Source organism: Aureobasidium melanogenum (genome assembly GCF_000721775.1).
Source record: "Aureobasidium melanogenum CBS 110374 unplaced genomic scaffold scaffold_31, whole genome shotgun sequence".
In the NCBI taxonomy this organism is placed as follows: domain Eukaryota; kingdom Fungi; phylum Ascomycota; class Dothideomycetes; order Dothideales; family Saccotheciaceae; genus Aureobasidium; species Aureobasidium melanogenum.
In genome coordinates, this window is record NW_024470083.1 from 140,604 (window position 1) to 167,222 (window position 26,619).

Consider the following 26,619-nt stretch of genomic DNA (forward strand, 5'->3'; position numbering starts at 1 on the left):
GAATCCCAAGCGGATCCTGGACTACCCCGAGAGCGCATACAGCCACTTCAGCGATTCGGATGACGACCCTGATGGCGAATATCGGCCAGGACGACAGGTCAGGCAAGCCAAGCAGCCTCCAAGAATGACAGATCCTTATGCCGACAACTACTCGTATGCAGATGTGAAGTACCAGCTTGCGGATCCTGGAAGAAGCTCTACGACATACCAACAAATGCTGCCATATGCAGCCAGTCAGGCACAGATGTATCACAGCCATCCGTATGCATACGCAGTTGCCAACGGTCATGGTCAGTACGCAGTGTATCAGCAGGGAGGCGGAGTGCAGCAGATGCATGATAGTCGAATGGCAATGAACGGCACGCCAGCATCGATGGGATCCGGCGGAGCATTGGTATCGTTGCCTGGTGGGCAGCACCATGAGTTGTTGCAGTCCAGGGGCCCAACACCAGTGTCGTCATATCAACAACCGCAGCACGGAGGCAACTTCATGGACCACAACGGACTCTTGCTGCATCCCGACCACACGACCTACAACCTGGGACACGAGATTTCAGGCCTTGACGCCAACTTTCAGGAGGCCATGCACGGTGGATTCGACATGAGTGGTGGGCAGGTGGTCACTGAGGGGACAGCGAATGATGAATTTCTTGTGGATCCGCAATTGGGAGGGGTGCTAGACAATTCGCCATACCAGCAGTTCCTTGAGTGATAGAGATGGTATGGAACAGATGACAGGATGACCTCGCGGTCGTAATCGGATGGAATGACTCATCGGATGAACAGAGGTTGGATTGAATATGGCAGGACATAATGGAGTCTGTATTTGCAAGAAAGATAGCGTTGATTTGATGGAAGTTGTTTGTGACAAGTCGTGCCTTCCTTGTGTCTTTCCCTTCAGGAGTGTTTCAAAAAGTGAGTGGCCATGGTCAGGCGAGTATTGCACAAATGGACTCGGGTCGAGGAAAGGGCAACGACGCGCCGAGATGGAAATTGCTGACCCAAGCGAAGCGTCATGAACGCGTGCGAAGCCGAGTTCGTCGCGTCTCTCTTGAACCCCCGATCGGCCAAATTTCCACTCTCACCACAACAATGTATGGAGATGTCGGCAACAAACTGGTACTGTGCATTTATCACATGGATTGCTTCGACCGACTAACATGCGCCCCAGGTGCAACATGCAAAAAGAACCCAGGCACTTCCTCAGCTCCCGGCCTACCAGACTGAGCTCGTCCGTACCGTAGTGCGTGAAGTCCGCGAGCTCAACCGAGAAGTCAACTCCCTACTCGAGCCCTTTGGCTCTTCTTTCAACCCATCTCAAGACCCAGCAACCGCATGCGCTCTTCTCGTCAACCACCTGAGCATGCGTCGCAACAAACGCTGTCTCTTGGCCTATCACCGCGTACGCACCGACAAGCTAGAAGACATGTGCTGGAGAGGCATCGATGTCATTGGAGCTGATCAGACAACCGCCGAGCCCCAAGCCATGAATGCCGAGGATACCAAGAGCAGTCTCAGTCCTGAGGAAGAAGAATACGTTCGCCTGTATAGCGATCTTCTGGCCGCATACAAAGGTCAATGGACCGACATCGATTTGACTGGCAGCTTGGAACCACCGACCGATCTCTTCATCGACGTTCGCGTATTGAAAGACGCTGGTGAGATCCAAACGGAATACGGGTAAGTTGGTTTGAACAAGGTCACATACCGTCTGCTTACACATTTCACCAGAGCCATCGATCTCACCAAAAACAGTCAATTCTACGTCCGTCAGGGAGACGTCGAGCGTCTGATTCAGCAGGGCTATCTGCAAAAGCTCAGTTAAGCCTTCGCACCCTACCTAACAACTTTCTGCATGCCACGATCCGAGATTGTGCCACGAGCACACGGCCTTTTCTTGCATATTCCAGGTACGCTTGTAACCGGCTCTCGAGATCAGGAAATGAGCTATATGCTTCTTGCTACCTGGCAAATGCAAAGCTCTTACAGTTGCAAGAGACTCAAAAATTGCCTGTACCATGTACAGCGACATGCCCACTCTTGGCCTAACGACAGCATCAAAGTCAAGGAGGCAAGCGATCCAATGACTGGTCGGATGGCACAAGTGGACGGCAGCAAGCATTCAAATCCAGGCACTGACTGCGATTGACATTGTCAGCCAGCGGATCGGATGGGCCGAGTACGAATCAGCATGTGTGGGGTGGTTCGCGACCACTCGGTGCGATTCATGCAAAAGCAAAAATGACGTCGACTGAGCAGGTCCGCTAAATGGAAATTTTCCTTGCTGGACAAGGTCTTTTGAGCGAAGACTCAGGAATCAGATGTCATGTCAGGACGGAAGGAGAAAGATGTAGTACAAGACGCTATTCGAGTATCTTGTCGCAGTTCTCAGGGTGGAGTGGTGTACAGGGTTTGTCTAGACAGCTGCAGCGTTTTTAGTTTTGACAAAAGTGGAGCCAGGACCTTGACGGGGGCCAGCCAGACGTTTACGTTTTCTGCTGAACATGTGGGATTGCCGGTGGATGCGGCCTCAGGTGCTGTTATCTCGCAACTAATTGAATCCTGTCACTGTTGATACTAGAGCAGTGCCTGCTTTTTTCGCTCTCCTCTCTGCTGTCGACCTCATGCACATGCAAACTTGACTTTCAGCAATTGGCTCTCTGGGTCAGCGCACCTCCTGTCGTCTAGTCAGCCCACGTCCTTTCTGAGATAAGCAGGGCCAATCCCTTGAAAAGAACGGCCGAATCCACCAAACAAGACGTACAAAACCTGACGCCTGTCAGTCGCACCATGTCGCGACTTTTCAAGCGTGGCCGCACGCCGTCGGATGCCTCGTCTCATCAGCAGCGTTTGCCCTTTGCCAATGACGAGCTGCAGCAGGAAGATTCGGAGGCCCAGGATGCTGCTCCGCGCTCCATCGGCCACAGGGCAAGAGCTCGTTCAATTACTTCGGCCTCGGCTCTCTCGTCCTCGTACAAGACTCCCAGCAGATCCTACATCCACCATGCTGCCCACGGCTTCCAAGGTGACTTTGAATTCATAAGACCCGCCTGTCCGGAGCCCAGCTAATGCGCCAATCACCAGAACCTCTTCAGTATTCTTCCTCGGGCGTGCGCGAACAGACGGCCGAACTCTCTTCTTCGTTCCTAGGCGACTCGGACCCCCATAGACTCTCTCAACTTTCGCATCGTCAGTCCCAAGATTATTCCGCCCATCGCAGAAGCTTCGATTCCACTTCGTCCCCTAGGCACTCGCTTGAGCTGGCCCACCAAAGAAAAAGCGTCGACTCAGAAAGATCTTTGGGTGATGATGAGAGGCTGCAGAATGGCCAGACTCGGCCAGAAGTTATCCATGAGCAATCCGAGCCTGTCTCGCCTGAAGTCTCGTCCTCCGACCTACCCGGTATGTCGTGGCAGCAGGCTGACAGCCAACTACGCCCAAGACCTCGCCCTTATAGCGACGTGCCGAGTTTGATAGTCAGCGAGGCTGGCGAAGACGACGCTAATGAAGAGACTCCCCTTTTTGGTAGACGTGCTTCGAGACGAGCATCGGCCTACAAGACTCTGGACGGCGCTCAAGATGGTGACGAAGATGACGAAGACATTGAGAGCCAACGGCTACCGCGTGTCAAGTCATGGCAGACGCTGCAGCACGCCTATCCCTCATTGCGGAAGGTGGCGGCTGATGGATACCGCATTGCCACGCATCCCAAAGAGTGGGACATGCAGCAGGTCTTCAAGACGGTTGTTATCAAACCTGCGCTGGTCATGCCCTCGGTCTTTCTGGGTGTCCTTCTCAATCTTCTGGATGCCTTGTCTTATGGAATTATTCTTTTTCCTCTCGGTGAGGAAGTCTTCTCCAGCATGGGTGCTGACGGTGTCTCAATGTTCTATGTCAGTTGCATCACTGCTCAATTGACTTATTCCAGTGGTAGCATCTTCAGCGGAGGTGTTGGCTCCGAGATGATTGAGGTTGTGCCTTTCTTCCATAAGATGACCTACATGATCATGTCGCGCATGGGGACCGGCAATCCTGATGCTCTGAGAGCCACCGTCATCACTTCTTATGCAATGAGCTCTATCCTTACCGGTTTCGTCTTTCTTGGTCTTGGTGCTGCCAGATTGGGCACGCTTGTCAACTTCTTCCCTCACAGTATTCTTACTGGCTGTATCGGAGGCGTTGGCATTTTCTTGTTTGTCACTGGAATTGAAGTCTCGGCAAGATTGGATGGCAACCTCGAGTTCACCTCAGCCGTCCTCCACAAGCTCTTCCAAGCAGACACGATTGTGCTCTGGCTGCCTCCTCTTTTCCTGGCTATTCTTTTGTTGACCGTCAAGCATTACTATGACAGACCATGGCTTGTTCCTGCATACTACATTGCCATCACCGCCATCTTCTACATCGTGGTCGCTGCAGTACCCAACCTCGGCATGGACACACTGCGCCGTAAAGGCTGGGTGTTTGATGCTCCGGAAGCTGGTCTGCCATTTTACAACTTCTACAGCCACTACAAGTTCCATCTTGTGGACTGGAAGGCAATCTGGATGACCGTGCCTACTCAGTTCGCCCTTACCTTTTTCGGTATTTTGCACGTTCCCATCAACGTACCCAACCTGGCTATCGTTGTGCAAGAAGACAATGTCAGCGTCAACAGAGAATTGATCATGCACGGCATTTCGAACACTCTTTCTGGTTGCGTTGGTAGCATTCAAAACTACCTAGCCTTTGTCAACAGTGTACTCTTCATCGAGACTGGTGGCAACAGCCGTCTTGCTGGTTACATGTTGACTCTTGCTACTTTCGGTCTCCTCGTTGCCGGCCCCGTCGTCATCGGTTATGTGCCGGTCATGGTTGTCGGAACCTTGATTTATATGCTTGGCATTGACCTTGCACAAGAAGCTATTTGGGCTACCTACGGAAGATTGCACCGTCTGGAGTATGCTACCATTGTCATCATCTCGTTGGTCATGGGTGCCTATGACTTCGTCGTCGGTATTGCTGTTGGTATTGGTCTCGCTTGTCTGGTGTATGTTGTGCAGACATCACGCAAGACCGTCATTCGTGCCGAATTTTCGGGTGCAGTGGCTGAGTCGACTGTACGCCGTCACCCCCGTCAGCGTGAGTACCTCCATAGGGTTGGTCCTCAGATCCGCGTTGTCAAATTGGGTGGTTATCTCTTCTTTGGCAGTATCGTCAAGGTTGAGAAAAAGGTCAGAGCTCTGATAGAAGCAGAGGCTTTCGCCGCAGAACCAATCCGCTATCTTATCCTGGACTTCTCACATGTCGCCGGCATCGACTTTTCGGCAGCCGAGGCGTTCAACCGCATGAACCGTATCCTACACCGTCGCGACGTAATGCTAGCTCTAGCTGGTGTGAGCCTCGATGGTGAAATTGGCAGGAGTCTCCAGATGGTTGGCCTTTTCGAAGACCCAGTAGAGGACTCCACCATCCCACCTCCAAAAGTTTTTGAAGACCTTAATGGTGCGCTTGAAGCTTGCGAGAACGAAATGCTTGTCATTCTTTCCGACAAGCAACGCATAGAAGCTATGAATCAGCAAAAGGAAGCTTCTGCCGAAAACATTGACATTCCCTCAAACCTAGCCATCCAGACACCTGCCTCAATCGATATGAATGTAGGCTCGCCTCGACGGAACTTCCTACACCAGGCTGCCACGACGACGCTGGCATCTAGTCAAGGACCAAACGGTGATAGCAACCGCTGGAAGCACTTTAAGCAACCGCTACCTCTGATTTTGCAATCGTTCCAAGGCCTCACGACACGCAACGAAGACTTCTGGTTCCGCGCTGTGTCTTTCTTTGAGGCTCGCAGCTACCCAGCAGGCAAGATTCTCTACTCACGCGGCGACAGACCTGATGGCTTCTACCTTCTCCAGTCCGGTATCTTGCGCGCAGAGTACGACCTCGATCAGGGAAGCTACCATGAGAGCATCGTCTCGGGCACAACCTGTGGCGAGCTACCTTTCTTCTCTGAAACGGCACGAACGAGCACTGTCATGGCGGAAATGGATTGCGAAGCTTGGCTACTGACACTCGAGGCTTGGGAGAGAATGCAAGAGAAAGAGCCAGAAGTGGCCAAGGAGATTCTGAAGGTTGGCATGAAGTTGAGTGCCGAGAGGATGAACGCCATTACCTCGTAAGTTTACTCTATCCTCTTCGAATAAAGAAAAAACGATTGCTAACTTTTGTTCTTTGCAGATATGTTCTTATCACGGCCAGTTGATCGCACACATGCGTGTTTGAGCCGATTAACTTGTACTTTGTGTAATAAATTTTCCTTTGTATGTATAAGCATTGCACGTTGGCCTACTCGGGTAGCGAAAGAGAAAGAAGTTGTGGGCAATGCACTTGAATCCAATCACCAGCGTTTCTGTTAAAGCACTCGGAGTTGGGAATAGATAGATTGTGGTGGCCTTTTGCGCTTTCTGTATTTTTTGAGAACACTTCGTTGTAGGATCGAATAATTAGCTCGTCGACGTCGGCTGTTATACCTTTGGACCTTACGAATCGATAATACCTAGCAACCTAGGTATAAACATATGCGGGGGGTCGCGGCAATTGCGGCGGGGGATCTGCTAATAAAGGCTATCATGCTTTCATCCGGGTACTCCGTATGAGCATCACCATCACGTTCTAGCAGCTATCTAATTCTCTCTTGTTACATACTGCAACCAACTATTCTAACACTTCTAACAATAATGGCACATCTCACAGGCGACCCAAAACGACATGACCTCTCTTCATTCAAAGACTCTCTGAGCGGCAGTTGTCTATGCGGAAGCATCACCGTAACCATCCACGACAACGAGCTCTTCACAAAGCCGCGCGGCCACCTGTGCCACTGCGCAAACTGTCGAAAAGTATCCGGATCAGTGGTGTCTGCAAACCTGATCATGGAAGAAGAAAAAGTGGACATTACAGACAGAGATGGAACACTCAAAGTCTATCAAGATAAAGCTACTAATAGTGGGAATCCTGTATCGAGATATTTCTGTGCTGTGGACGGAAAGTGAGTTGTTTGCCTTTTGGGAGAGAGAGAGGTTTTGTGTGGGTGATTGTGAGCTGACTTTTTGTTTGCGTAGTCCGGTTATGTCCAAGGTTGAGGCTTTGCCTGGTAAAGCTATTATCAAGTTGGGTATGATGCCGGTTATTCCTACACCAGAGATGGAAAGTTTTGCCGCGCATAAACATACCTGGTTCAAGAAGCCTGAAGGTGTAACGTCGTACAAGATTCTTCGCGGGGGAGAGTTGTTGGATGATTAGTTAATTTGCCTGTCAGCTTGAGAGTCATATTTTGGTAGTAGAGAATTTTGGATATCTTGGTCAATATTCTTCCAGTGCTTGCGTCCATGTTTCTGGTGTGTACTAAGGATCGTGACAATGCTGCGATTGACCCTTTTCTAATCAAGCCCAAGGGTGCTGTACGCTATCGAATTGCACGATTGCGAGTGGATATGAGTCTGGTAATTGAGACAGTCTGTGGAGACCTCATGCTGTGGCAATCTTTGGCAAATAGTCAAGATGTTAGAATCGCTATAGTAAACAACAGTGCGAATTTGAGCATCGAGAGTAGCTTCGTGAAGGAGTTCCAAGAGATGAATGTCCGAGTCAGGGTTAGGTGTTTAGCAGTTTGGTAGTCTGCATTTCGAGGTAGAGCATATCCAGACTGCATAGATGCATCATATTAGAGCGTTCCAGAAATAGTGCGATCATAGTCTAAAGTCATCGCACAACGAATGTTGAGGACAGTAGGAGCGTACTGAAGGAAGCACAAAAGTGCCGTTGTCGGCTGTGTGCGATTGATCAAGTACTCATCTGCCCAGTCAATCTTTCTCGTAAGAGGTCCACAAACAGTCGAGTGCGATGCGGTGTCATGTCTCAGGTGTTACATTAGACATGGCAGACACGCATGCAGATCGATAGTTCTTGTGTCGCGCAACGCGTATATGGTCATAATTTCATGAGATAGATCATTTGTGGTCGATAGGCACTGAATTTGGGGGTTAGTAGAACCTCTATCCCTTGTCTGTGTCAGTAAGTTTTGATAGTCATTGGGGTTAGGTTAGACAAATTTAGCTCTCTCGATGGGGTTGATAGTGTGCAGCCAGGCTTTTGTTTCCCGTAATTGTGTCTCAAGCCACCAGTTTGCCAACTCCGTAAAAATTCTTCAAGATTCGAGGAGAAGAATCCATCCCCGATCCCTGTCGGCAGGGTTGTGTAGAACGGGGAAAATAGGAACAAACTCAGAGAGTCGGTGAAAAAGGGTGTTTTGGTGTGTTGTGACGACGTTAAAGTCTGGTAGACTACGCGGGTTGCGAGCAGGGACGTTTCCTCACCCTCTGACTGTACAGTCACCGCCTGTTTCCTTCCATGATGATTCTCTGGGCCTAGAAACGAGGGCCTGAATAAATTGACAAAACAGCCGAGTAGAGCCATAGATGCGCCGCTGGTCAAGTTGGTGGTAAATTAAGCATGTCAAGCCAGGAGGCTTGGCTTCTGGAGGTTGGGATGTTCGCTTTCTCGACTCTGAGGCCGAACCCTGCGTGCGGGTAGCACCACCTTGCGGACACCAAGTGGGGCATCTCGAGCATTGGTGTGTGGGAGGGAAAACGAAGCTGAAGATCTGCCATCAAGGGAAATGACGTGTTTCTGTTTAGGCCAAACAACAATCCAAAAGACGGAGTGGCTCTGGAGTCTGCTGGGGTCTATGGCCACGATAGAATAGCACTGTCTTTGCGAGAAGAAGATATCGGCTACGCGCCCGTATCGTCTAGCACTCGCAACGTTTCACCAGGTCGCTATCGTCGCTGCAGGGAAAAGATCTAGTGATGGAAAAAAATAGTGATGTGTTTATTCGTTTGGGATTCTGCGGCAAGGCGTTAAACGCCCTGTCAAACGAGAGTGGGAAGTACAGTGATGATCGGCCGAGCCAGTCAAGAGCTGAATGGCGGTATGAGAATCTGACTCGATCATGTCATGAGACGGGGTAACACGAGACCGGCGCGAACAAGTCTGCACATGGAGCGATTGGGAACAGACTGCGCATCCCATGCTCGAGGGCTGGAAGTCGCATCATGTGCACTGAAGAAGCAGGGGAAAGGCTGGACTCTGTGTTGCGACTTACGACTGTCGGCAGCTGTAGACGGAGTGTGCAGAATAATCTATTTGCAGCATGCTGGCAGAGGGGCAGTCGATGGTATTCTTGGTCGAGGATGCGGCCGAGCGGTTGGGAAGATGAAACGGGCGCCGCACGAGTCAATCTATCCGGGATAGACCAAATTCAAAGCAAATCACAGGCAGATGTCGTCGCATTTGTAGGTGTTTGCTGGGCGCGTCTTGCTCAAGGCCTTGCAAATTTCGCCTGTCGCATTGGAATCTAGGAAGCTTTGACCCTATATGCAACCCCTTGGAAGGAGGTAATCTCGTTGCAATCACATGCGGCCATCCTTTTTCTTCTGCTGCACCTGCTGTTCAGACCATCTTTTCTCTCTTCCCTTACTCTTGTGCCACTTCTCAGCCTCTTGCCTCCTCTCCTTCCATACAGAGCTTCATTGCTTATCGCTGCAGAACGGCGGTAGCTCGAGCCGGAGACCCTTGATTCGTTTCCTGTCAGCTCTACATCTAATTAGTACAAGGTGTGTATCAGAACCATATCACGCCGAGCTCGCCATCCAATCATTGCTGCGTGCGCGTGACCACCTCTTCGCTGGCCATAACACCATCAGACGAGCTTGAACTGACTGTTTTCTGTTTCGCTCCTGCCAGCTTACGATCTCATACCCTTTCCTTCATCCATAATGTCTGACGTCCACAACACCACCGCCGCCCCGGCAGACGCTCCTGTCGTTGACGAGCCCGTTGCCGTCAAGCCTGAAGAGACTATTGTCGAGCCTGCTGAGGAGACCACAAAGCCCGTCGTTGAGGAGACTCCTGCAGTCGCCGCAACTGAGCCCACTGCCACAGAGACCGCCGCAACTGAGGCCCCTGCCGCCGTTGAGGAAGTCCCCGTCGCCGAGTCTGCACCTGCAGTCGAAGCCGCTGCTGTCGCTGCCGAGGAGAAGCCTGCCGACGAGAAGCCCGCCGAGGTTGCCGCCACTACTGAGGAGCCCAAGGCCATTGACTCTGGCGTCCTTGGCTACAAGGCCCCTGGTTTGATCAAGTAAGCAAACGACACCCAACAACACCGAGTATCACATACTAACAGCAAGCAGGAGCTTGAAGTTCTCCAAGAGAACCTTCTGGCTGGGCGAGGAGCCCGTCGCCGTCGACAACCTCAGCACCTACCTTCGTGGTGAGAAGCCCGAGACCGGCAACGCTACCGCTGCCTGGTCAAGCCACACTGGCAAGGGTCTTCTCTACTTCGTCAAGCACGCCGATGAGAAGAAGCACCCCCAGGGTGTCCTGAACCTTTCCGAGGCCACTGACCTCGAGAAGGCCACCGGCCACGAGTTCACCTTCAAGATCAACCATCACAAGCACGCCTTCAAGGCTACCAGCGATGCCGAGCGTGATGCCTGGTTCGTCGCCATTGAGAAGGCCATGACCGAGGCCAAGGCCAACAAGGACACCATCACTTCGAGCGAGTCTTACAAAGAGACCCTTGCCGGCCTTGCCAAGTCTCACGCTCCTCACACCGGTGCTGGCCGCAAGAGCATGGACGCCTCCAGACCTCGTGCTGCATCTACCTCCAGCTCATCTTCATCTGACGCTGAGGCCGCCGCTAAGAAGGCCAAGAAGAGCCGCTCTGCTTCCCGCAGCGGTAAGCGCCACAGTCTCTTTGGTGGTATCATGGGCAAGAAGGCCGAGCACGATGCCGAGAAGGAAGAGAAGAAGGAGGAGAAGGCCGAAGAGAAGGCCGTCGAAGCTGACAAGCCTGCCACCGAGGCTGTCGAGGAGCCCGTTGCTGCTGAGACCGTTGCCCCTCTCGAGGCCGAGGCCATTGGTAAGTCAACACCTACCTATCCTGTTTGTGTGTCATACTAATCGTTGTAGCTGCCCGTGTCATCGAGGCCCCTATTGAGGAGACCAAGGTCGCTGAGGAGAAGCCCGTCGAGTCTGCCGTTGAGCCTAACACTGAGGTTCCCGCCAACGTAGAGGAGGTCCCCGCTGCCGAGTCTGCTGCCCTTGTCGAGGCTGCCGCTGTCGCTGCTGAGGAGAAGCCTGCTGAGGTTGCCGCCACCGAGGAGAAGCCTGTTGTCAACAGCGTCTCTTCCAAGCCCGTTGAGGAGAAGAAGAAGACCGAGGAGAGACCCAAGGCCAACAAGCGTAGCAGCTTGTTCGGTGCTTTCTTCGACAAGGTTCGCAGCCCTACTAGCGAGAAGAAGGAGAGCGAGGTCGCTCCCGTCGTGCCTCCCAAGGAGACCGTTGTCTCGGCTGAGCCTCCTGTTCTTCCTGAGCCCGCCACCGAGAACTCCAACCTCGACCCTTCTGCAGTCGAGACCACTGCCGCTCCTGTCGTCGCCGAGTCCGCCACTGAAACTCCCAAGGAGGCTGAGCTCGAGGCCGCCAAGGTCGAGTATCCTCTCGTCACCCCCAACACCGAGCGCAAGCAGAGCTTCTTCGACAGCTTGGTGAAGAAGGCCAGATCCAAGAGCCCTGCTCCTGGCACTTCCACTGACGCTCCTGCTGTTCCTCCCAAGGATGATGAGGTCGCCGCTGCTCCTGTTGTCGAGGCTCCTGCTGCTACCACTGAGGCTGCTGCTGAGAAGCCCGTCGCCGAGCCCGTTGTCCCCACTACTGAGACCAAGATCGAGACTCCCAAGTCCGGTACTCCTAAGGAGAGCCGCCGCAAGTCCTACTTCGGCGGCTTCGGTGGTGCCAAGAAGGAGAAGACTGATGCTGAGAGCCCTCAGGAGGACAAGTCGATGCTCGGCAAGGTCACTGGCCTCTTCCGCACCAAGTCCCAGGCTGCTCGCCCTGTCAAGAAGGACAACGTTGCACCTACCGAGCCCGTTCCTGCCATCCCCTCAACTGAGGCCGCCACTGAGCCCGCCGTTGTCGACACCCCTGCCGTCGCCGAGTCCAAGGTTGAGGAGCCTGCCGCCGAGACCGTCGCTCCCATCAGCGAGACTCAGCACACTCCCTCCAACCCCACCGTTTCCGCCGCTGCGTAGCCTGCCTCGAAGGAATGTATGGTGGGCCAGTGATTACGCTGAAGACCCGTCTTCGCCATTGCGAGTGCGTCGATCGCTGCAACTGGTTTGATGTGTTATTTCTTTTTGACATACAGATACCCCCTCTTACTCTGCTTGTTTTGTTTCAGACATGAGATTTCGCGGATCGTTGGATTTTCCTGGCCACGAAGCGAACTCATTGCTTAATACCCAACTCATGCCCTTCACTCTTAGACGTTTCTGAGGACGACATTGTTGATCTTCGATAGAAAAAGCTGCGTTTGTTGTTGTCGGACATGTTTACTGCATTGGTTTTTGTTTTGTCTTTCTGCTTTGTCAATTTTCATTTTGGGTTTCCTGCAAGTTTGTTCATCGATTGGTACTTGTCTTTAATCGCGAATACCCGTGATACCCTGTCCACTTTTTACTTGATAACGAAAGGGAGGAGAGGGGAGTATGTACGCTCTGCAACTAATAATCGTTTCATAGAAAGTTTGTCCTCTTTTCTTGAAAATGCTTGCTGTGCATTGTTTCCATGGTTAGGTCGCGGGATTGTCTCAACTTCGGCTGGCTGAAGATTCCCGAGGCCTCAAAAGTGGCGTGGTAGATGCATTGACAAAATACCAAGACTGTGGTAGGTGTGATTGAGTAGACAGTGAAGCAATATGGCGGTATTGCGGACTGCTGCAAGAGTGTATAGCAAAGACAAGTCGAATTTTGGTCGGGGAACAGAGTTGATGTCCTGCGTAAAAAGCAGGTGAATGGGAGGAGTCGAGGTTCGCTCCTCGGACAAGGGCTACAAGGCTGACGAGAGACTTCGGGCCGGGCGGCTCAGATGTGAAGTCATTGGCCGACCACGACTCATGACGACTTGTATCCGCAGGTCGATTGCCAATTTTGGAGACAGGACCATGACGGTATTTCCGCTGTATTTTCTCACTGCTGTGTCTTCTTTCTGCTGTGTTGCAGGCCGTCTGCAAAGGGCCATCTTCGATCCGTCGCCGTCCGAAAAGCGTCACTCAGCTCGATAACAATACAAGTAGCTTCAGTCCCGTCAGGCGCCGCCCCTTTAAAGAAAAAGATTAAATCTCTACCGAACCAATTAATCCCGGCCCAAGACACCAAGTGCTAGGCCTTGCCTTCCTTCGGATATCCGCGTTTTACCTTTTCTCTTGTGATCCTTCTTTATTCTTGTCTGCCGTCACTCTTCCCACATTCAACGCATTTGACTGCCGACCGTAACCGCCCATTATTTGACCTGACCCCTCCAGCACTTCTATCCGGCGTAATATCAACAAGCACAACGGCGCGACAACATTTTTCGACCACCACGGTTGTCAAAACGTCCGTTACCGACATTCGTTAACCTTGTCTCTATCGAGAAGAGGCAGGAAACAAACACAGGGAGTTTGTTCCACCAAACTATGAGATCGTGAGCAACACAATGGTATGCGCTACTGTGCCTTCGACTGTCGATCAATCAAGGATACTGACTATCGCAAAGGGCTGTGGTTTGTCTCGCGAATCCCGGGCTCCGGCGGCCGAAGACCATGAGGGCGCTGCTCGTCATGCGACCCAGGATCCCTCGTCTACAACTGCTCGTACCGCACCTTCAGGAAACACTCCGACTGAACTACTCGATCGACCCAACCAGCCCCTGCGCGCTGCACCTACTGTCAAACATTCGCCTCCCCAACTCGCGCTGAAACCATGGACGCCATCAGAACTCGCAAGACAGCGCGAAGCCTTCTTTGAAACCAGAGTCAGCGGACGACCCGAGATGTGGGCTGCGATGAAGCAGGTATCGGAACTTCTTCGAGCTGGCGATCTGAGCGCGGCGCAAACCATCCTGGACGCCAGTGGTGCTACCTGCCCGACTGGCAAGTTCTGTGTTGAAAGAAGAAGAGGTGGACAGAAGAAAGGAGGAGTCTATGACGACAAGGGCCTGCTGTACGAGATTCCTGGCTGGGTAGTCTCTGACCCCGAAGACCTTGTCGAAGAGCCCGAGATCGAAGGCAAGGATATCAACGAAGAGTCAGAAGACGAGATTGATGCGGAGAAGGGTATGGTGTGTGAGGAGAAGATCGGAGAGTTGGTGTCAGTCAGAGCACGACTCAGCGATCGTGGCACCGATGTGGTCGTTGAGATGGGCACGAACCAAAAAGTGTCTGTCTTGGTCAAGAAGGTGCAAGAGAAGGCTGGTATTGAGCAAAAGGTCAAGCTGGCGTACATGGGCAAGATTCTCGAGGAGCACAAACCATTGGGCCAGACGAGCTGGAAAGAGGGACACATCCTCAATGCCTTGGTCTTTGGCTGATCAACACTTTCAATCTTGGGTTTCTTATGTGGTTTTGGGGTGTGCAAGGAATGGGCTGTGGGAAGTATTTGGTGCATTTCAGCGGGCGTAAGATTCTGGTGGATGGCGGATATACACACGGAATGTCTTGGGTCTTTGCTTGTCTTGATTGCGGTTTGAATTTATATGTTTCCTTTGTACAATTTGCATTCTTCTGGCGGCTGAATGGGCTGCTCTATCCATACCGACACCCGTGTCTTTCAACATAATTCCTTCTCTTGAAACCCCCTCATCATCAGGAGTGCATTTAAATGTCTATGACAGGCAATGACAGAGCACGTGCGATACCGATGGAACAATCGTAGAAGGTTTCAGTTTGGTGGCAGAGTGCAAATCTTCCCAACGGTCCACCACACGTCATGCTAGACTTTCTTCCTTCTATTCTTAACACGACGAAACGATAGAATGGTATGCCAGCATTCCTCGCGCCTCACAAGTCGGGCGTGCATCGTGTGACAGGTATATTCATCCCTGTCCGAGCTATGTTTCACGACCTAGATGTTGACGTCTTTTTCGCACAGCAATCGCTCTGTACCGCGCTCTCTTGACAAGATGTCGAGCTGCACCACCACCCCTTAGACCTTCCATCTTGCAGGCTGTCGTCAAGAGTAGTTTTGTAAAGAACAAGCATGTGACGAGTCAGCATGTCTTGCGAACTGCTTTTGCTGGTGGTTATGAAGTGCGTCCTCCACTCTTTGAAACCTTAAACGCAGCAATACTGATACTATGGTTGCAATAGGCACTGAACCACCTCGATGCTGCCATCGCCGGCGACAAAACCAGCATCTCCCACCTCAAAAGCCTCCTTTCGCGCCTACCTGCAAAACTCAAGACCACCAGCCCACGCAAACCAGCCCCAATCCCAGCTGCAAAACCCACTGCAACTCAAGGAACAGCACTATCGCTTCGACCTCGTCCAGCCTTCTCTCTACCTTCTCGCCGCCGCATCCCCGTCCTCGTCTCAGCCAACAAAATCCCCATCCTCCGCTTTACAAAACCTCAACCCGCTGCTCTATCTCACTATCTAAAATCCCGCCTCGTCGATCGTCAAAAACGACAAGACCGCAAAATGGCTCTAGAAGCACAGATGGAAATTGCAAGAGGTGAAGATGATTGGGATCGTATTTTGCTGGCACAAGGAATAGCAGACCAAGGTGGGAATGTCAAGAGAGGGAAGGTCTTGTGGACGAAAGAGGTTTATGATTCTTTGGGGTATACGATGAATGCTATTGAAGCTGAGGGGACGAAGAATAGGGAGATGGCGGAGAAGATGGTTGCTATTATTGATAAAGAGAGGGAATTGGCTGAGATTGAGAGGAAGGAGAGGAAGAGGTTGAAGAATGAAGAGAGGAGGAAGAGGAAGGCTGAAGCTGTTGAGAAGAGTGAGGAGAGTAAGACATGATCCGTAAAGGTTGATTCCCATTCTTGCTTTGTAAGTAACTTGAATCGTTAGTCGGTCTGATCACGTCTCTGTTCTTCATGTGTCGTCTTCTTGTTATTCACACATCGTTTCCCATAAGCCGATCGACCGCTGCCCATGCCTTTTGTTCAAACGATCCCCTCCGATCCATATCCTCCACGACTGCATATGTGTCATTCTCCTAGACCCTGTAACCCTTGGTGTCGTACGGGCTGAAAGTGCTGGGGATCCTGGTACTGCGTCTAAGAGGTCTGCTTGGAGTGGGCTGAGCAGCAGCATCATTGTCTTCAGCCAAATGACAAACCCCCTCACCATGCTCATGATAGACACAAGCATCGACCCAAGGCATGTCAGCCTTCTCCCCGAACACCTGCTGTCCAACCTCCCCCATCCTCACCACCACATCCCACAAAAACTGCTCCTCAGGTTCCTCAGCATCAGGACAAGCCCCCCTCTTCAACAACCTTCCCTTCTGCGCAAAGACATGAAAATCCACAATCAGTCTTCGCAACGCACAAGCCGAGACGGTGTTTTGGTATACGTAAGAAGCCCAAGTATCAGGGATCACTTTGCTCTCGTTTACTTTTTCGATGATGGCGTTGATGACGGCGTCTTTGAATTTTGGTGCGTCGAGGCGTTCACCAAGTGTATAAAGACGAGGTAGACAGTCCCATTCTTGATCATCGTCTCCGGTTGTCCTATTGATAAACAAACGATCTTTATAAACCCATTGTTCAAAAATCGAGAACGTAGCAGGATCTTCCTCTTCTAGTTCAAAAACTCCGGTCTCGGATTCTTTGAACGAGGAACTTAGACCTGCAGAGAAGAAAACAGAGACTGATGTGAGTAGGTTTCTGTGCAAGACTTTTGTTTCTCGGGTTTCTTTGGGACCGCTGCCGAGGAGGATTAACACCATTTCTGTGCCTAGGCTTGGAAGGTTTGTTAGTGAATGGATGAGAGAGTGTGTAAAGGGAAAGACTTACTCTGGAGCATCTCTCTGCGCCTTGCGAACACGAGAGATTGGGCTGGCAGGTGAAGATGCGCTAGTGCTGAGGCTTGAATGAGTCAGTCAAGAGTAACCTTCATCGAGTTTACGGAGCATACACTCTCTTGGCTGGAGAGGCCTTCTTGGGAGTCATTGGTGTAGTGGGAGCCATGGTGAGTCTGATGCAGAGAAGCAAGAGGATGTGGTGGAAAGCCAAACCTTGGAGTTGATCGAAACCGGAAGGAGCACAAAGAGTGGTAAAGTGACTAGAAGGTAGTGAAGCTGATTTGATTGTAGAAGTGAAGATGCGCCAGTCGCTTTGCTTTACACAAGCACATCAAACAGACAATACGGTTTATGTTGTGCATTTGCTTTGGTTGTGTGACTTGACAAGGTCTGCAATTGATTACAGCAACGAGGGATGAAGGCACGAGGTTGGCGTTCCTTGCTGTGGCGCCGGCTTACTTCGAGGGCGAAGCGTGGATGGACAATGTCAAAAATAAACAAAAGCAGTCGAGGTCCAAAGCTTTACCGAGTCTATCAAGTTCTCACGAGCGTTCACACAAGACACAAGGAACGAGCACAACGACAGGGTCAAGTGGGCAAAAAAGAAGTTTGAAGAAGACATTTCAATTGAAAAGTATTGCTAGCTTGGTTGAAAAGACCTGTTACTGGTCAGCAAGATGATACACAAGATGCTGAAGTGACAATAGTGTGTGTGAGGGGGCAAAGGTCAGTTCTCCAAGGTGATGGTATCTTCAAAGACGTGTCTCAGTAAGAACACAGCGAAATATCATTTTATTCATCCGTGTGCAAAGAGGAAGATTGTGTAGAGAAGGAGCAACAACTTACAGCTTGAGAGGACGACAACGGTCATGCCGAGTAATACTTGACCTACTTTCAGACAATCAGTGATGGCCTTCCATGTTTCAGTTGAACAAGGCAGGATGTATGATTGCAGTCAGGCTCTGTTGACGGTCAGTATCAAGACAATAGTGAGCATGTGTTAATGAAGCCTACCATTAAATCATTTTACATGTCCACAACGGATAAGCCTTCGTTACGGGCAAACCGTTCACAGTGTGAATAGTGATCATCATGCAATGACGATGGAGTGTTGCTGTTGGAGAACAGACTGCATACCTGATGAATCACATTGTCAGTAAGAGACTCGAGAGTCGTGATGGCAGTGATCAAGAAGTATCAAGTGCTATGGGCTAAGTAAACAGTCAGCGGGCATTCATCGGTCATGCAGGAAGGAGGAGCATTACCATTCAACATTCTCAGAATTTTCAGTGTTTTGTGTTCATGTCCGACCAGCACAATATAGGCTTAGGAAGGATCAAACAGTGTGAATAAAATGTTCATCATTGTGAAGAATGCCCATGCAGATGTGCTTGAAGTTGACCGAGAGCTGAGATTGAAGCTGCATACCTAAACAAAACCAGTCTTAGTACATGTGTGGATCAAGAAAGGAAGTGCAAAAATTGTGCATGGGCGCAAAAATCAGCTGACGATAATCTCAACAAGCAACTCCCGGCCGACCACCCCAAGAGTTTGTACGCTCTTGTTTCAGCGGATGGCAACCGAAAGCGCAGTCTGTCCGCCCGTTCGTTCAAATCTTCTTCATATGGAAATGGGGAACATGGATCGAAGGATGAGGTGGTGTGTAGATACCTGATGCAAATCGAGTTAGCTTGGCTGTTCAGCAGAGCAAAGTTGTGAAGTGCAAAAGATGAGTTGTGGCAAGATAGTCAGACAAGGCTGAAACTTGATTTTAGACAGATTCGACATCGTATATTCAGGTCGAGGAATGCCTTTCCGTAGTCGGTATATCATCACCCAAGCCGGGGATAGTGTGCAGTGTGTGGTGTGAGGAAGTTGTGACCAACCTTTTTCGAATTGAGAGGGCGTGCCGATGATTAGCACACCCTCGATGCGACCAGCGCATTTGATTGAAGTGGAGAGCGACTCTTGAGAAGGACTGTTCAGGGGTTTGTTAGCATGATGATGCAAGAACAAAGACCGAAAAAGTGGTGATTGTGGAGTAGTCTCAGTGTAATTCTAGAGTTATTTTAATCCTTCACGACGCTATAGGAGTTGGATTGTTCGTGTTTGTTGTTTCATCTCTGTGACGGGTGTGATGGATGTGGGTGGAGAAGAAGAGCTTACCTTTTGGTAGAGAGCTGCCTGGCTTGTTCGTGCAACTTCATGTAAGCAGCAGGAGCAAGACAGGCAGCAATCTCGAGTCACAGCTCGTATGAGTGCGCGCGCAGCGATGCGCGAGAGTTTGTTTGTTGTGATGCAAGAGAAGAAGGACAAGTGACGAGAAAAATTGCAGACTTTGAGGAAGCCGCGGCCGGTTGAAGTCCGGCTTGGTTGGGAGCTTGGACTGAGCGCGCTGTGGACGCGGAGCTTTGGCTTCGTTTGGCATGTGATAGGCGACATCATCGTCACTCTCGTGTTCTTCGACTCTCGACTTGTCGCCATGTCCTTCGATGGTTCATCGCAGTACGCACAGTCTCCCAGACTGTCCCAATTCCAGTACTATGACTCTTCGACACCACCGCCTCCGCCTCCAAAGCCTGGCAGTGGCAGAGAAACCCCATCCAGAGGCCCTCCACTACCACCCCCGCCGAACACTCAGCCATCTATGAACACCACCGATGCCTATACCAACCCACCTCAAGAGCAGATCCCGCTCCCTGCTGCTGGCTGGCTTCCTTCGATCGTCCAAGATTTGTCTACCAATGACCTCAGACGACTGCTCGAAGACCCTGACTTGCAAGCTGCCCTGCTGAATGACCCCGAGAACACGCATCCTTCCATTCCTGCTTCTCAAGATGCTTTGCGTAAAATCCTCGACTCCAATCTCCAGATAGCTGCCTCACTGCAACAAGTCGAGTCCCGCCTGAACCATCAACGTGCCGCTACTCAGTCTCGTCTCATTGCTCTTCGCGCCCTCGAACAGCAACACAAGTCCAAGATTGTCGAGACCGAAGACACCTTGAAAGGTTTCAGTCCCATGGCTTTGTATCAGCGTCTCAGTGCCAGCGCTCAAGAACAAGATGCTCTGGTCAAAGGCATCGAGGATAGCTTCCTTGACGATGGCGGTCTCGCTCCAGACAGAGAGGTCCAAGACTTTGTCCGTCGTTTGAGAGATGCCAAACGTGTCGCTTTCCTACGCAATCAACGCAAAGAGCGTTGGGACGAAGGAAGAGTCGGCGGCTGGAGATGACCATGCTTACACCTTCATCTGCCATTACCTCGTTCACCACGTACATGCTACATGTGCTCCAATCATTCTGCTGTCGGACTTCTCCGGACTTGCTTTGACGGGATTTCATCGACCCGTCATATGAGACCCTCTCAATTATGTCTGTGGATATTGCTAGTTTTCCACTAGCTGGCTGCACAGCTGCGCTCAAGCGGATATTCGGTCCTGTGTCAGGTCCCCATCGCCCGAGAAACATTGGGAATCTTTGGACATCCTACGCTCTTCGCATATCAATCTCGTGAGCTGCATGTCGGGAGGGTCGAATGCCGAGTACGACTTTTGAAGCAAGCAATCACTGTCGCTGCTAGTCCCTCTTCGTTGCCCTTAGTTGTATGGCCTCCAGGGCAGCGCTCCCATGCAACCGCTTGCTAGTCTCGACATAAAGATTCTCTAAAAGCCATTTGACCCTCCCGGACTTGTTCACGCTGGATGAGCAGAATTTATCCGAGGGATTTTCTCATGAAGACTGCAAGCCGAGAATAGCGAGAGAAGCCATGTACGAAGAAGATTGATCATTTTCTCTAAGCAAAGTCAAGTAGCTGTGTGATAGATTAGATCAACACGAAGCGAATAAATTGTCTGATGTAACCCTTGCGTTTGACCAGGCCCAATCGAGAAGCGTTATTGGTCTTAATAAGGATTGAAGGATACCCCAGAGCGTGTAGCACTTTGTATATACCGCAAAACTTGTCCTGCGGTCCGAACAGCCGCTGCATCTAGCCAAGTGTAGCACTTTTTGCGGTTGAGCTGTCAAGTGATCGTTCATTTTCTGTCAAAACAACACGTTCCGTTATACTTCATGTATGCGTGCTCGTATGTGAGAACCTCGAAAAGTGCTTGTACCACGAGTAAGTGAAGCGTTCTCTACATGCTGCTGACGTTCTTGACGAGTTCTCCACGAACCACTAGCGCCATCTTCACATCCTCTAATCCATGCATGTTGAACCGACTTAACTTCCCTTTATGCACAACAAAACTTTCGCACTATTTATCTGATCATCACCAGACAACAGAAAATCTCAGCCAAGATGAAAGCTGATGATCTTGTCGACCTTTCCTCGTCACAGCCTGAGAAAGAATTGGAATCAGTCGCCCGTGTTCAGGATCCGGTGAACACGGCGCCATTACCCCAGCTTATTGATCAAGACGAACTTGAAGACGGCGTTGAGCTCGAAATCAGTGACGATTCTGAGGACGATGACAGTGAGATTTCCGAAGCTGCTTTGACGGATGAATTGGAACGCGCAGAGTTCGAACCATATACAGATGATGGTAAGTAATGTTAAGTTTACCATCATCTAACCCCCTTGCGTCGCCAAGACTAATGTAATGCAAAGAACCTGGACCTATCTCCTACACACCTGCAGAGGCAAAAGAGATCCGCGAAAGACTACGTCGACTAGGACCCAACAGATTTGTGGAGCAGACCATCTCTTCTGGTACCGTCAGCGTGAGAAAGCTCGTCACAGCGTTTGGTGTGAGGCCCGATTTACCTTATTCCACCATCTGGTACTATCAAATCCTCGGTCGATGCATTCAACGCGAGCTTAGAAGGCGACAAAAGCTTGACGAGTACAACACTATCGACGATGCCGTTTCACTACTTCAAAAATCTAAGAATATCATGGTCATCACCGGAGCTGGCATCTCAACCAGTCTTGGTATTCCTGATTTTAGATCGAGGAATACTGGATTCTACTCACAACTTCTCGCGCGTGGATTTGAAAGCCCTGAAGATGTTTTTGACATTGAGAACTTTGACAATGACCCGACGTAAGCACAAAGAGCTCAACTTGAGGTAGCCATAAACACTGCTGACCCCCCCGCAAAGACACTTCTACCAGCTGGCCAAGGAAATCTTACCCGTCACTGACAGATGCTCACCAACCCACGCCTTCATCAGACTGCTTCAAGACAAGCAGAAGCTGCTCACAAATTACACCCAAAACATCGACAACATCGAAGCCTTTGCCGGCATCGAGCCCGAGCGACTGATCCAATGCCATGGCTCATGGGCCACTGCAAGTTGCCGCAAATGCCAAACCGAGGTCCCAGGCGATGTAATCTTCGAAGACGTAAGACAACAACGAGTATCACTTTGCCAGAATTGCCTGGACATGATCGAAAAGCAACCGCGCAAACGCAAGCGCGTTTCCAACGGCAAGTCGAAGGCGAGATCGAGCCACTCTGATTCGGAAGATGATGGCCGTTATGATGTCCCTCAGCCTGGTGTGATGAAGGTAAGTAGTGTTTTGTTTCTACGAATTGTCACATACTGACCGTCTATCTAGCCCAACATCACTTTCTTTGGCGAAAAACTTCCCAACCGCTTCTTCGACAGACTCACAGAACACGATGCCGCTATAGTCGACCTGATAATCGTCATCGGCACATCCATGAAAGTGGCTCCTGTCTCTGAAATGTTCGCTTTTCCCCTCCATCCTCCCTCAACATCAAAATACTAACCAGGCCTTACCAACAGCCCCAACTACGTCGACGAAAAAGTCCCTCAAATCTACATCTCGCGCGAACCAGCCGACCACATCAATTTCGACATTACACTTCTCGGTTACTGCGATGATGTCGTTGCTGAACTTGCCAAACGTGCTGGGTGGACTATTGAACATGCGAAAGTTACTGATGTGGCTTTGACGGCATCGCCTGGACCTAAGACTGGACAATGGATCATTGCTCCGCCAGGCACTAACATCGATCCTCCGACCCCTGCTTCTGAATAGAAACGTGCTGTGCTATTGTAGCATTTTTTTCATCTCGCAGGCGTTGAGGTTGAGGCGTTTCGACAAAGCAAACATTTGTCCTTTGAGGTCCTTTAAGCTCTCTCTCCTGGCGTTCGGGTGTCTTTCAAGCATGAATGAGTCGAACTGACAGTTCTCGTTTTGTTCTCTAGCATTTTGTAAACGGGTTTTAGAGATTGGGGAACCATGAAAAGAGACAACCAAGAGGCATGCGTATACAAATACATAATTTAATCAAGCAGTTTGTCGCGATGGTTGTACAGGCTTCTCCATGGATCTTGCTTCGTGGACCCAGGATGGGAATCGGAAGAATGGCCCTTTGCTCGCCATCGCAGACCATCCTCCGAGCGCAGGTGCATGGTTTACTTCACGATGATGTACGACTTGTTTGAGTTCCCGCTGTCGGAGGACATCTTAATCCCCAGCAAGGACAAGATTCAGACATTTGTGAGTGACGAGTGCTTTGAACGTGATGCATAAAGTCAAATCTTTTGCTTATTCGTGAAGTAAATCTCTATATATACATGCCAACCTAGCCTATGCCCGAGCCACGGTCAAAGCTACAAGAGCGACAGCTTGACCTTTCTCTTGCCAGTGCTCTCCTCGGCCTCATCCGAAATTCTGACCTTGACTTTCTCGAACAGCTCCACACTTCTATCAATACCCTCGCCCTTGATCTTGAGCACATAGTTCTCGGTGTCGAACTCGCTCTCAGGTTCAAGAGTGGCAAGATCGCGCAGACGAATTAGGCCTTCGATACCAAATCTGGGGACAAAGACGACGATACCGTTGGAGAAGACGCGCATGACGAAACCATCTTCGTCTACGACACGGCCCTTGAGTGCTTGGCCGACGTAGTACTCGACACTAGCACGACCGGCCATTTGAGCATTGCGATGGCGCACGTTGATGTTCTTGCAAACGGCTTCCAGCTTGGCTTTAGAGAGAAGACTGGCATCCAGAGGCTCATAGTCAATGGCAGCAGCAAGTTGACGATGTGCTTCCAGATCAGCATAACGACGGATGGGAGAGGTGAAGTGGGTGTAGATCTCGCTGGCAAGACCGTAATGACGGAACTCCGGATATGCTTGGGTGCCTGAGCAGAAGTATTCGGCGGACATCATGCATCGAGTGGCCATGATGCGGACGAGAGTGTTGAAGAATGGCTCTGATGGATCCACACAGGTGTCTAGTGAGTCGGCAAGAGCCTTAGAACTGTCTGTCCGTAGCTCCATGCCACGCTTCACGCGCAGTTGATTTGACAACTCTTCGAAGTTTGTCTTTGGCGGTGCAGCGTGACGACGTAGCAAAGCAGTCTGAGGGTAGGCTTCGTAGATGCGAGCGGCGACGCTGGTGTTGGCGAGAAGCATGAATTCTTCCACCAACGACATAGTATCCAGGTGTTGCTTGGTCTGCACATCTGCAGGATCGGCGGTCTCCGACTCAGTCTGAACGCGCACTTCAGGACTTGCCAGGTTCAGAGCACCTGCGTCCATACGCTTCTTCTTCAACTTTTTGGACAACATCATGAGCATTCGAATACCCTTGGTGAGATCGTCTTGTTGAGATTGGTCATCAACACGGATCTGGGCTTGCTCGTAGGCGAAAGCTTCTCTTGACTTGATGACCGACTTGGTGTAGTCAGCGCGTACAATGTCAGCATCCGGTGTGAGCTCCCAAATGACCGAGAAAGCGAAGCGCTCGACGTAAGGCTTCAGAGAACAGAGATCAGTACCGAGTAGCATGGGCAACATGTCAATACGCTTGTCGACCAGGTAGACGGTGGTACCTCGCAAACTTGCTTCTTGATCCATTGCATTGTTTGGCTTCACGAAGTTGGAGACATCAGCGATATGTACACCGACTTCGATGTTGCCGTTGGGGAGCGTCCTAGCGTGGAGAGCGTCATCAATATCAACACAACCAGGGGGGTCGATACTGCAGATTAGCAAATCGCGAAGATCTCTTCTCTTGTTCCAGCCAGGATCGGACTTGTCTTCCGGCACCTTCCAATCGTGACCCTCGGCGGGTAGACAATCCAGGACAGTCTTGGGGAAGGGTCGGTACTGTACATCCCATTCCAACAAGAGAGCTTCGGTTTCGGCACCCTTGGTCTCAAGCTCACCGAGAGAACGAACGAAATGACCAACAGGATATCTCGACTCTCTGTCCCAAGCATCGATAGTGACTAGCAGACGCTTGCCGAGTAAATCTCCAGCTTGGCGAGTACGAATACGGATCTTGGGAATGCGCTTGTCCATGGGGATCAAGAAGACAGTCTGCTGCGCACGGCTCTGCTTCGTCGAAGATTTGACAGAGTCTTTGTCGACATGACCAACGTACTGTCGCCAGTTGCGCTTGATGATACCAACCACACGAGCGGTAGGTTGTGGCCTTCCTTCAGCACTCTTTCCATGCGTCTTCTTGACTTCTTCTTGCAGTGCGCGCTTCTCCTGCTGCGTAATGACCGCCTCTCCCTCATCCGCGTCAGCATTGTCATTCTTGTTGACAACCTCTTCTTCCAGAATCTTTGACGAAGGAGCCTTCCACTGATCCTTGGGCAGAACCTCGACAACCACAATGTCTCCAGAAATCGCTCTGTTGCTGTTCTCTCTTCCGATGATGAGTAATGGCTTGTCGAACGCAGGGACGAAGACAGATCCTTCCAGGTAGTTGTAGGGCGACACATTGAAGGTTCCTTGGTGCATAGTTCCAGCCTTGACACCAGTAATCATTTTTGATACAGAGAAATAATCCGGGTACAGCATCTCGCCCTTTGTTTGTTTGCCGACTCTCTGCTCCTGTCCAGAACTGACCATGTCCAACAAGCGCTCCGCATCATCCAGTCCAGAAACATAATCGCGCAATGAGAGTCCAGTAATGCCATCATTCTTGGCCTTACGAAGGTTGTCACGATCGTCACTGATCATGATGACCGAGGGGCATCTGATAGATTTGCGTTTGCTGACGGCTTCCTCGAGATGGTCGGCGTACCACTTAACAGCACGACGAACAGCGCGATCGTTTCTGTCGTTGATGGTCTCCTTGTCCTCGCGAACAACATAGGTTTGCAATCTGAAGTCGTTGAAGAAGACGTAAAAGCGCTTGCCGTCATTCTTGGTCAAACTGATCAGGCGATGATACAGCGGGAGAGAGCGGTTCTTGACTTCCTCCAGGACGGTTTGCAGAACAATGACATCGTGGAAGGCGGTCTCAAGTTCAAATAAATCCATGCCAGTGAGGAAAGCATTTGTGTCGGGAATTATGTAGTGGCCATTGGGGAATGATTTTGTTCCAGCAGGAGTCTCAGACAGCACAAACGGAGCGACTTAAAAAAAGTTAGTAGAATTCAGATATGAGAGATGATGGATGTACCCTTGTTATGGTAGTCAGTGGGGGCAATCTCGAGACAGTGGGCGCATAGTCTTGATGAGCAAGGAATATCCTCGCGCAAGTATAGCTCGCGAACAATTTTCTGAACCTTGCCACTCTTTGTCGAACGGATATAGACCTTGCTCGACAAGTTTGAGGCAGCGCTATCGGTAGCATATGAGCGCTTTAAACTTGTCATAATGAATTGGCGACAAGAAGGCGATGTCTCGACTTTCTTGATGGGATCAATATCAAAAAATGTCTAGCTATGACGGCAGCAGACGAAGATTGGGAAGTCGCGGCGGATGAACTTCGGACTGGA

General features: G+C 50.7%; 10 protein-coding genes across 10 annotated transcripts; 8 read left to right on the top strand and 2 right to left on the bottom strand.

Moving 5' to 3' along the window:
* Positions 1-1,092: 1,092 nt before the first annotated feature.
* On the top strand, positions 1,093-1,825 carry M437DRAFT_88512 (GINS complex, Psf1 component; the record flags this gene model as incomplete). Its single annotated transcript, XM_041028850.1, has 3 exons — positions 1,093-1,119; positions 1,172-1,680; positions 1,732-1,825. The coding sequence occupies 3 exons, from the start codon at positions 1,093-1,095 to the stop codon at positions 1,823-1,825; spliced, it is 630 nt and encodes a 209-aa protein (XP_040875567.1).
* A 1,579-nt stretch (positions 1,826-3,404) lies between these two features.
* M437DRAFT_59081 (uncharacterized protein) lies at positions 3,405-6,158 on the top strand (the record flags this gene model as incomplete). The annotated part of the gene is made up of 1 exon (XM_041023516.1): positions 3,405-6,158. The coding sequence occupies one exon, from the start codon at positions 3,405-3,407 to the stop codon at positions 6,156-6,158; it is 2,754 nt and encodes a 917-aa protein (XP_040875568.1).
* Positions 6,159-6,716: 558 nt separating this feature from the next.
* M437DRAFT_78934 (uncharacterized protein) lies at positions 6,717-7,281 on the top strand (the record flags this gene model as incomplete). The annotated part of the gene is made up of 2 exons (XM_041027075.1): positions 6,717-7,027; positions 7,101-7,281. The coding sequence occupies 2 exons, from the start codon at positions 6,717-6,719 to the stop codon at positions 7,279-7,281; spliced, it is 492 nt and encodes a 163-aa protein (XP_040875569.1).
* A 2,534-nt stretch (positions 7,282-9,815) lies between these two features.
* On the top strand, positions 9,816-12,131 carry M437DRAFT_69891 (uncharacterized protein; the record flags this gene model as incomplete). Its single annotated transcript, XM_041025369.1, has 3 exons — positions 9,816-10,177; positions 10,230-10,960; positions 11,011-12,131. 3 exons carry the CDS (start codon positions 9,816-9,818, stop codon positions 12,129-12,131), a joined length of 2,214 nt encoding a protein of 737 aa, XP_040875570.1.
* A 1,444-nt stretch (positions 12,132-13,575) lies between these two features.
* Positions 13,576-14,448, top strand: M437DRAFT_69892 (uncharacterized protein; the record flags this gene model as incomplete). The annotated part of the gene is made up of 2 exons (XM_041025370.1): positions 13,576-13,578; positions 13,636-14,448. 2 exons carry the CDS (start codon positions 13,576-13,578, stop codon positions 14,446-14,448), a joined length of 816 nt encoding a protein of 271 aa, XP_040875571.1.
* A 449-nt stretch (positions 14,449-14,897) lies between these two features.
* Positions 14,898-15,802, top strand: M437DRAFT_18816 (uncharacterized protein; the record flags this gene model as incomplete). Its single annotated transcript, XM_041018976.1, has 3 exons — positions 14,898-14,946; positions 15,009-15,166; positions 15,227-15,802. Coding segments are annotated over 3 exons (783 nt in total), but the record flags the coding sequence as incomplete, so codon positions are not given.
* Positions 15,803-16,088: 286 nt separating this feature from the next.
* Positions 16,089-16,823, bottom strand: M437DRAFT_59014 (uncharacterized protein; the record flags this gene model as incomplete). Its single annotated transcript, XM_041023502.1, has 1 exon — positions 16,089-16,823. One exon carries the CDS (start codon positions 16,821-16,823, stop codon positions 16,089-16,091), a length of 735 nt encoding a protein of 244 aa, XP_040875573.1.
* A 2,557-nt stretch (positions 16,824-19,380) lies between these two features.
* M437DRAFT_78937 (uncharacterized protein) lies at positions 19,381-20,130 on the top strand (the record flags this gene model as incomplete). The annotated part of the gene is made up of 1 exon (XM_041027076.1): positions 19,381-20,130. One exon carries the CDS (start codon positions 19,381-19,383, stop codon positions 20,128-20,130), a length of 750 nt encoding a protein of 249 aa, XP_040875574.1.
* Positions 20,131-21,526: 1,396 nt separating this feature from the next.
* M437DRAFT_59169 (SIR2-domain-containing protein) lies at positions 21,527-22,907 on the top strand (the record flags this gene model as incomplete). Its single annotated transcript, XM_041023534.1, has 4 exons — positions 21,527-21,942; positions 22,001-22,409; positions 22,461-22,591; positions 22,652-22,907. Coding segments are annotated over 4 exons (1,212 nt in total), but the record flags the coding sequence as incomplete, so codon positions are not given.
* A 578-nt stretch (positions 22,908-23,485) lies between these two features.
* On the bottom strand, positions 23,486-26,496 carry M437DRAFT_88520 (ribonuclease R; the record flags this gene model as incomplete). Its single annotated transcript, XM_041028851.1, has 2 exons — positions 23,486-26,253; positions 26,301-26,496. The coding sequence occupies 2 exons, from the start codon at positions 26,494-26,496 to the stop codon at positions 23,486-23,488; spliced, it is 2,964 nt and encodes a 987-aa protein (XP_040875576.1).
* Between the last annotated feature and the right edge of the window lie 123 nt (positions 26,497-26,619).